This window comes from Cibotium barometz, chromosome 6, assembly GCF_041138505.1.
Source record: "Cibotium barometz isolate CiBa-2024 chromosome 6, ASM4113850v1, whole genome shotgun sequence".
Taxonomy (NCBI): domain Eukaryota; kingdom Viridiplantae; phylum Streptophyta; class Polypodiopsida; order Cyatheales; family Cibotiaceae; genus Cibotium; species Cibotium barometz.
In genome coordinates this window covers 25,260,184-25,270,214 of record NC_141051.1, presented here as the reverse complement: position 1 = coordinate 25,270,214, position 10,031 = coordinate 25,260,184, and the positions used below count along the sequence as shown (strand labels likewise).

Sequence of the window (10,031 nt, the reverse complement as noted above, 5' to 3'; positions counted from 1 at the left end):
TTTGTGGCACATAATCTGCCTTTTTATATGAAATATGTCAATAAAATTTATGATTTCATTTAATGTTTATACTTTAAATGTTTTATATATGAAATATGTCAATGAAATTTATGGTTTCATTTAATGTGTATACTTCAAATATTGTTAAATATTAATCATCATAGCGCTCAATGCCCTAATGTGTCACTTTGTTAAGTAGTTACTTTAAGGTTTTTTTTGAAAGATGCCTTTCGAGGTGATGTACCCAAGCTAGAAGCTACACAACTCACACAAACAAAATCCTATGATCCACAACCAAGCGGTCGTGGGTTTGAGCCCTCACACTGTAAGGTTACTTTAAGATTTTGAGAAAGACGACCAAGAGGCTCATGTTTGACAAAAGATTCAAGAAAGAGTTTGTAAACTAGATTGATCTACTAATACAAATGTTTTGTATCTATTATCCATAATATGGTCTTCTTACATCAAAGCTAAGCAAATATATCCTTCACATTCTTGTCAAAATATATATTTATATATTGTAGAGTTGAGTTTCCAAAAAAGATCATTTTTAATTAATTGGTTTTGCAATACTATAATTCCACATATGCATAAAAATTAATGCCTTTTCAACACTCAAAATTTGGGGGTTTAATAATCTACATCAAATTAAGGCTTTAGGAACATCAAAAAATTGGGACTTTTTTTATTCAACTCCTCCTTCATCGAATTTAAACATGGAGTCATGGCAATGTTGTCATAAAAAGTAAGCATCGACATTCCATCTGCAATCTCTAAAAATACTCATTTTTTGTGTATTTATGTGTAAGAGTCAAGGGTTATCTCTTGGGGATGTCCACCAAAACCTGAGTTAAATAATTTCTTGTGTGTTTCCCCGTGTCATATCTATTAAAAAGGGCTTTGATCATATTACAAAAGGTCCCTTTCCCATGACAAAACTCTGAGCTAGGGAGTGATGAAGAGTTGGCCTTGCTACTTCGGGCACTTTTGTTGATTGGAGGAATAGCATGGCATGGGAGGTGCACATGGCTAGATCACTCCCTTATAGAATGTGATGGAGTTAGAAGGTGGCTACTTCCTTTGCATGTAAAGTCTCACCCCCTTTTCTTCAAAGGGGGGTTTGTTAGCTATTTGGAGCTTCATGTGTGTGAAGAAGCCCTTGTATGTGTTTATGTGTCCATGTCATGTATGTGTGAACCCACTGTTATGAGTGGATAAGATAAGTGGGCCATGTGGGCCTATTTTGTGTATGGAAAGGTAGGACATTATGCAAGAGATTGTTCGGCCAAGAAAAAGGAAAACTCAAAGGAGTCTGGAAATAGGAGTCCTAACATCAACTTACAACCAAAGGAGGATAATCCATCCGAGATCCATCCACCACCATCTCTGAAGAGATCAGAGTGGACAAGCATATGGAAAAGGATGTGGATAGAGACTCTATAAAAGCATGGATAAAGAGAAAAGTGTGTTGTATTGAACTCTTCCATAGAGCAACTTTCAAAATCACCCTCTGTCATTATTAGAGAAAATAGGGGAGTTTTATTTAAAACTTGCAAATGGTCAAGAGGAAGAGAGTGTCAAATAACAAAAAAAATCCAGATCAAGAGATTAACATATGTACAATATTCTTTAGAATATGGATCATGAGTTAGATCTCCACAAGTTTACCCACAGCAACCCTTTGGTTTTACAAACTCTTGGGCTCATGAAGAAATTCATATTTTGGGGGAGAAAGAAATGAATCTTCACTAGAAGATATCTTGAAACTCCTATATATAATAGTGCATTGCTAGCTCATGATCCCCCTTCCGTTTTGGAATAACTCCATGAAAATCCTATCATGGAACATGAACAAATGGTCTCTAGAGAAAGATTATCAAAGAGACTATTTCTACAGGAATGACTTACGAACATAAGATGCATGGCAAAGAAAGAATGACAAAGGTTTGGTAGGCCATAAAATGTATTATTTTGCAGTGTTAACTATAGTCAAATGTATTATTATGCAGGAGTGTAAACTATAGTCATTTGTTATGTGAATCTTGCTTGTATCTTTAATCACCCTAAAGGAAGATGCCATTCCTTGGAAGCTATGCAAAGATATGAGAAGATAACATGTATCAATGTACATGTCTTAAATAATTCATAGAAGACATATCTAGGATTTATTAAAATGCTAGCATTATAATGCTACATTACAATGTGTTAGTACCATGTATGGCACTACAAGGAACTTCCATTCTATCAGGGGATGTTAATATGGTAGAACATGCTCATGGAAAACTGGAGTTGGGAAATGATTGCAAGGGAGTGAAAAGATCAAGTGGCAAAATTTTATAAACTAGTTGATCTTTGGTTGCAAGTACCTGATGTAGGAAAAGACTTTACTTACATTATTCTGCAATACAAGGACTCACATGTGAGATTGGATAGATTTTATAATTTTATGCATCTAAAGTGCAACATTGCTGCCCCACACAATGTCTATGAAAATATAGATTATTCCACAATTCTCTCAAATTAATTTCCTACTTTCCTTAAATGCTAAAAAAATCAATGGGACTCTACTATAGCTATGCGATTTTCTCTTAGACCGTTGAAAGTGATTAATTTTTCTCTAGGATGCAAGGATTATGATCCCATGGTAGGAGCTTTCATTAATATGTTGGTTCCCAATCACAATAGTGACTCTCTTCAATCTTGTGAGTGGAACATGATGCAAAAGGTCATAAGGAGGTTTGGTAATATAAGGGCTACTAGAATTAGAATGTAAAAGAGGTTAGCAAGTTGTGCTGACCTTTCTTTCTTTAGACCCTTGGTGGTGGAGGAGCAGCTTCGCATTATGAAAGAAAAAGCCTTGAAATGTCTTAGAGAGGTCTACTAAAGCAAAGATAAAAAAGACAAGAACATAATGTCTCTAAAATATTTAATATTATGGGAAGGAAAGTTTTAGAATGCTAAAGCTTAAAAGAGACATTGGCAAAAATGCTATCTTTAATGTCCTTTTTTCTAGACAAGACATTTGGATAACAAACATGCAAGGGACGGGCTGAGTATTTGGGTGATATTCTATTTGCTCCTTGAAGTCATCCAATATTTGGGTGAAACTCTTTCTTCCCTTGAAGTCATTGATCCTGATACTATGCACATTTCAATGCTTTAGCTCTTACCAAAAGCTATAGGGGAAGAGGAAGCAACACATATGGATAGACCCATAGAATTGGAAGAGGCCTCTTATGCTATAGGGGAAGAGAAAGAAAAAGTATTAGATATACCCATATAAATGGAAGAGGCCCCTTATGCTTTAAAAGCATCTTGATAGAGAACAAGGCGGGCACTGGAGTCGATCGAAATTCCTTCTGGGACAAGCTTTCCATTTTGTAAATTAAAAAAAAAAGGTTATGTTGAGCTGTATATATTATTTGCTAAAGTCATGGTGGGCCAACACATTGATACTATGCAAGGTCATTTCTCACATGCAATATGGTTTTGTAAAAGGTAGGCTAAATATAATGCCATTTTAGATCTAGAATTTTCTCAAAAAATTTATTAGAATATTACGCTTCTTCAAGTTAATATGGAAAAGGCATTTGATAAGCTTCAATGGACATTTATTCATCTTGTGATGCTTATAAAAAGGGATGCCCCATAAAGTGTGCCGCATAAGGTGGCCAACCTCATATTTCATCTCACAAACAATGCCAAATTCCACATTCTTCTTAATGATAGGCTTGTTGGTAACTTCCATTTTAATAACATTTATGAGAGAAGGTTGCCCCTTGTTAAATATGTCCTACCTTCTCATTGTTGTTTACTAATTTCACCAAATTGCATGAGAAATTCTTCTCTAGGGGGATGCGTGGTTCGTAAAGCCTTTGCAGATGATACCTTGCTTGTATTGGAAGCTTAACAACATAACTTTGAGCTTGCTTTGGATTTTCTATTAAAATACAGTAGAGCAAGTAACCCATGTCACAAACAAATCATGTCTCATCATTAAGGATAAGAATTCCACAAGGTTTTCAAGTTGGGAGATAGTTAGTTAAGGCCAAGCTATAATATGGACATCTAGGATGTCCTTTTGGGCCGTTTCATTGGATTCAATGTGTAGGGTAAGGAACTCGTGGACTGGATTTTTGACAAAATGTCTCTTAAATTATGTTCTTGGGGGATAGTCTCTTTAACCTATTCATTGTCAAAACAATCTTGCAATTATATGTGTCTTATTGGCTACCTTCACTCATATGGAAGAAGTGTTATCTTTATAAATACGATGGTGTAATTATAAAGTTTTTTTCAAGGGAACCAAACCGGATCGACAACAATTCCCAGTGATTGTATTAGCAAGACCATATTAGGGAGTTTGGGAAAATCCCGTTACTTTGGGAATTTACTTTTCAATCTACTTTTAGTGTATCTTAATTCCGAAGTTGTTGGAGAATATGGATTTAGAACCTACTCTTCAAGAGCTTTCTAATGATATGTCACATGAGGGGGTTTTGACAAAATCTTTAAAGGGTTTACCGTGCCCCCCATTTTTCAATCTTACAAAATGGGAATTGGAATTTTCTTAAACTCTCTAATATGGTCTTTAGCGTTGACGAGGTTAGTTGTAGGTACATTTGTTTGTGTGTGCCATTGAGATGCAAAAATTACCTACATGATTGTAATCATGTTTATGTATCAATGATTTAAGAGTAGCTATTCTAAACAAACTATTTACGTGAATTACACCTACGTGGTTGGGAATTGTGTTTACGTATCAATGATTTAAGAGTAGTAATTATAAACAGATTATTTCCCATGGAGGCCCATAAGAGTGCACTTAACCATTCAAATGATCTTGAGGAGTATTGTGGTGTATATTTAACATTTATAGTTTGATATCTAAACAACTCCATCCTTCAAAAAAGTAGCACTTAACGTAAACCTATTTTTAAGGATTTCCATGATTCAATCTTACATATGCACATTTGAAAGAAGTGCCTGAAATATTAAAGGAGCCATTTAGTTTTCTAATATTATTTTGGTCAATGAAAGTGTTGAATGCATATGGACCTTAAAGTTTGATCTCTTAAAATAGTGAATATGTGTGTGTCTCATAAGTTTTTTCCATTTTTAAAAATAGATTTCACTGCGCTAACAAGGGGCATGACTCAACAAATGTCACTAATACCTATGACAATCCGATAATTTCACACACATTGATATTTTAAATATTGAAGTATTGAATGCATGTAGATGAAGTACTCATGCAAGCATGTGCATTTAAATCTCATCAACTAAATAGTGGATTACAATGACCACTTGGTGTAAGGCATAGGCATAACTTCATTTTCCTAGACTATGTGCACCTTAATCTACATATAAATCTTAGCCTTATAGGGAAATTTTTTGGAAGGATGAAGTTTGTTTATTTTTTATTTTTTTATGAAAGGTAGCAATAAAGGGTGTTATAAAAAATAGTTTCATAAGAATGATTGATGCCATTCTATATATTATTTATACAATATAATTTATGATCGATGTCATTCTATATATTTATAGAATATAATTTATTCAACAATCCATAAGACTAATTGTTGTTCTTGTTTTTATGAATGCATGGGATATTACACATCCATAGTCTAATCTTTGAATTCAATCGAGATTTGAGACAACTAAAAGTCAAAATTGTAGGCGGGTCCTTCTTAGAGATTTTCTTCTAGCATTTTCAAATTCCACACTTAAACTTTCAGGAATGACGTTAGTGTAAGCCGTACGTGTAGGGTTGAAATTTGCTATCCCACCTTGGATTTAAAAACTAAAGGCTTGCAAATTATCATGGCCTTCAAGTGAAATTCATTAATACTCAACAAAATGTACCTAGGGTAGCCTTCTTTTGAAAGCCAATTTGTTTTCTTTTGAAGATTAACATGGGCTTTGAAGGTCATGAGAGCCTTCAAAAAAATGACAACAATGGAAATAGCCATTTGTAAGGATCTTGAACACTTTACATACCCCAAGTGGCAAACATGTACAAATTTTTGGGCTAGTACTACAAGGCCTTTTAAAAAGCCTGAACATTATAGGATTACAAGAAATCAACTTGTAATTTACAGAGTAGATTGGTGAGGTCTCAAACCAATCACTTTACTTGAGTATAGAGTGCCAGTCAAAAATTTGAACTACCTACAAGTTGCTTGACCATTTTTTTTAAAAAAAATTTGAAGGGGGGAGGGGGGAGGGTGGTAGCTTGGTAGGAAAAAGGGAGAAAAAGAAGGCTTTTGTTGTAATTATAATTATTCACCCCAATACCAATCTATGGGCATATTGAAAGAGCCATTTTCCCATTCCTCATTTTTGATGTTGGTTTTGTAGAGTAGTTGGGATGGAGGTACTCTCCAAGGGTTGCTATAGAAATAAGGCTCATCATGGAGGGCTTTGGAGGAAGCTTGGCCATGCAAGATGGAGCTAGAGTCTTCAATGGCACTATTGTTATTGTCACTATCCTCTGTGCTTGACAAGCTATCATTCTCTGGCTTTTGATGGTGATCAGGAGAGGCCTTCTGTGGATGATCCTCTGCCTTATTGGCTTGGTGGTTGGGAGCATCATCAACTAGGGAGCAAGAGGCCAGTGTTGGTGAATCTAGCTGGTCTCCCTCTGCAGCTGCCTGCTCGCTTTCCACACCACCAGGGTGGTGGCCGCCTTTCAACCTTGCAAGCTGCAAAAAAGCAAAAAAGCAAAAAAGCAAAAACCAAAAAAAAAGCACCCCCATTATGTATTTCTTCATCACCATAATTTTTGTGTCACCTGTTCATGAAAATCTGATGCATGGACTTTTCAAGGCTCTGTGACTATTCCTATAATTGGATTCAACATTAAATCAAATTTTTTTTCCCACTTCAAATATTGACCCTTCAATTAATTAATCAGGCTTTTCTGTTGTTCTAGAAAGGAGAAAAAAAATGGCTTAATAACATTTGATCAAACGTCAACAATTTTATACAGTCAAGTCATAGCTTAAGTAAGGAAAATCTTACCAAAAAGAAAAAAGAAAAAAGGAGTATCCTATGCAGATATATAATTAACATATGCTTAAGTTCTTAAATAAAATTCAGCAACACGCATTCCAGTAAGTAAATTTTGAATAAACAGCGCATGTTATTTTCTATAAAAGGGGAAGTTCTAGATAAGGTTTTATTTTAATTTTTTCCAGAAATGCTATCAAACAAAAGAAATGCATTTAACCCAAACCCATAAGCATAAATAGCAATTAAGAATGTTACTAGGAAGGGTAATTAGCAAGTATTAAATAATAATAGTTGTCTTTTCTTACAGGGACAAAATTCAAAAGGAAGGCTTTATGAAAGGACCTGATCACATGAAGATGGCTAATATGTGTGTGTTGTGTGTTCTCAAACTGGCATCAAAGGTCATAATGCAAGTAAGTATTTAAAATAAAGGTTTATCAAATTCATTTTGGGAAAAAAAAAATAGGAAGGAAAAAAGTTTAAAGCAAGGGGGCTAGAATAGTGAGTGTGTGCGCGTGCGTGCGAGAGAGAAGAAGAAGAAGAAGAAGAAGAAGAAGCTCTTTTAAGGTCGTAGGAACAATCCCAAGAGACCAAATATGATCTATCCGACGGGAGTGAGATTCGAACACAAGACGTGTTGAGAGAGAGAGAGAGAGAGGCTTAACGTCGAATTTATTGATCTAGATAGACCAATCGACCGAGAGAGAGAGAGAGAGAGAGAGAGAGAGAGAGTTTTCTCAAAATGCATTCAAAGGTCTTTAAACAAAATTAAGAGCATTTAAGTAGAAATTAGCACTATGCAAAAGGCTCTTTAGTGATTTAAAGAAGAAAGGGGGAATTAAAAATTTTTATAGTAAGGAAGGTGGGTGGGGTGGGGTGGGGGGGGGGGAGATGAAAGGACCTCAGCTTGGAGGTGGTCCTTCTCTTGCAAGAGCTTATCTCTGTCAGCTTTGAGGGCTTCAAACTTGTTTTTGAGCACAGTGAAGTCTCTCTCCATTTGCTTGGTCTTCCACCTGGCCCTTCTGTTTTGGAACCAGACAGCAACTTGTCTGGGTTGGAGGCCCAGTTGGGTGGCCAGCCTCACCTTCCTCTCTGGCTCCAGCCTATTCTCCACCTCAAAGGCCTTCTCCAAAGCCTTCACTTGATCATACCCTAGCCTCCTGCTTCCCTTCTTGTCACCCCCCCCTCCTCCTCCACTCTGCACCCCCTCAATATACTCCCCCCCTCCCTCTTCCTCCATGCTCACTTGATCCTCTCCTGCTCCTGCTCCTGCTCCTGCTTCCCCTTCCTCATAATTAATGCAACTAGAGTACCTTAATGGCCTCTTCATCACCCTCTCATGATGATTAATGCCCTCTCCTTCACCTCTGATCTCTTTGAAATCCACCATTTGCAAAGGCCCTGCAGAGCAACCATGATTATGTATTTAGTTACACAACCACCCCACCACCCACCCACCCACACACACACACACACACACACACACACACTAATCATCTCTAATCACCTTCTCATTAATCAATTACTTCATTAATTTGCCACTAATCAATTTATCATTAGGCAATCTAACAGATACAAACAAATCAATCTAGTGAAACAACCCAAACTCTCACTTATTCCATTCAATATGAATCTAGACTGCCATAATACAGGAGTACTGCGTTGTAGTGTTGGCTCAAGGTTCCATATTGAAGCATGCCTTGTGTGTGTGTGTGTGTGTGTGTGTGTACGTACACGTACTATATGATTAGCACCTTGTACTGAATTGAGAATACTTCTAGCCTGCTCCTTAGCACTCATGGATCAGAGTAATATTTCTTTTTGTGTGTGTGTGTGTGTGTGCACGCACAATCTGATTAGCACCGTGTAATTCGGATTGATTCTACACCACTCAATCAGACAAGTTCTTGTACTAGCCCATCAGTCATATATACTATCATGCTGCAAAAATACAATGAAATAATTACAGAAGCTTTAAATAACCCACCCCGGCTCAGCTGTTTCGTAGCAAGCATAGCTTCAAAAGTCATGTTATCCTGTGGCTTGCAGTGGCCAACGATGAAGCTACTGGGAGGGAAGAAAATGGGGGTCTGGCCACCCATAGTGCTGAAGCTGTCGTGAGAGGACGGCTTATGATAATCAGAGGACATTAAGCAAGTAATTATCGCTCTGTGTGGAGCGCAATTAAGCGGTTGCTGCTGCGATTAGGCTTATAAGGAAGGTGGGGTTAGTGAAGAGCTATGGCTATGGCTATGGCTATGGCAGGGGTTAGCTGCATGCAAAAAGGGCTCGGGTGTGGGCGTAGTGGGATGTGGCTGATCAGCTTTTGTAAAATATGTTGGGGGTGTGTTTGATGTTGGTCGGTTGCCGAAAGTCGATGTCCTGGCCTTTTCTGTGGGGAAAGAGTGTTTTAATCGTGTGTATGAGTCACAAGCGTCCAAAAACCCCACCCTTTTCGCACGCGCATAGGACCCCCACCCCCACCCCCACCCCTTTTTCGTACTCGTTTGTCGCTAGCTAAAAAGTTATTTCAACCCCTTACACACACACACACACTCTCTCTCTCTTGTGGGTCAAGAAGACAAAATCTCTCTCTTACACACACACCCTTGTGGGTGGAGACACACATCAAGGTGGAGACACACATCAGACAAGATCTCTCTCTTACACACACACACACACACACACACACTTGTGGTGCAGACACACATCAAGAAGACAAAAGCGCTCTCTCTCTCTCTCTCTCTCTCTCTCTCTCCAACATCGGCCTCGCCGCATCAAGTAAACCTTCATCTTGTAGCACAATGACTTTACATTTCACTTCCAAATGACCATCACCTAGATATAAAAGAATATTAACTCAGAGCTCAACCAAAAAATTTACCAGCTTCAAGTCCATCTTGGCAATAGGGGCGAGAACGATGAGTTCATGGAAGAAAAGGCAACACATACACATAAGTTGTTCTTATGAAGTCTAAAGCAAGTGGATGAAAGCAAGTGGATGCCACACTACAAAA

At 37.4% G+C, this 10,031-nt stretch overlaps 1 protein-coding gene across 1 annotated transcript; it reads right to left on the bottom strand.

Moving 5' to 3' along the window:
* Positions 1–5,879: 5,879 nt before the first annotated feature.
* On the bottom strand, positions 5,880–9,338 carry LOC147637560 (uncharacterized). The gene is made up of 3 exons (XM_086799354.1): positions 9,002–9,338; positions 7,916–8,415; positions 5,880–6,704 (listed from the first exon to the last, which is right to left on the bottom strand). Exons 1-3 carry the CDS (start codon positions 9,162–9,164, stop codon positions 6,282–6,284), a joined length of 1,086 nt encoding a protein of 361 aa, XP_086655480.1. The 5' UTR covers positions 9,165–9,338; the 3' UTR covers positions 5,880–6,281.
* Between the last annotated feature and the right edge of the window lie 693 nt (positions 9,339–10,031).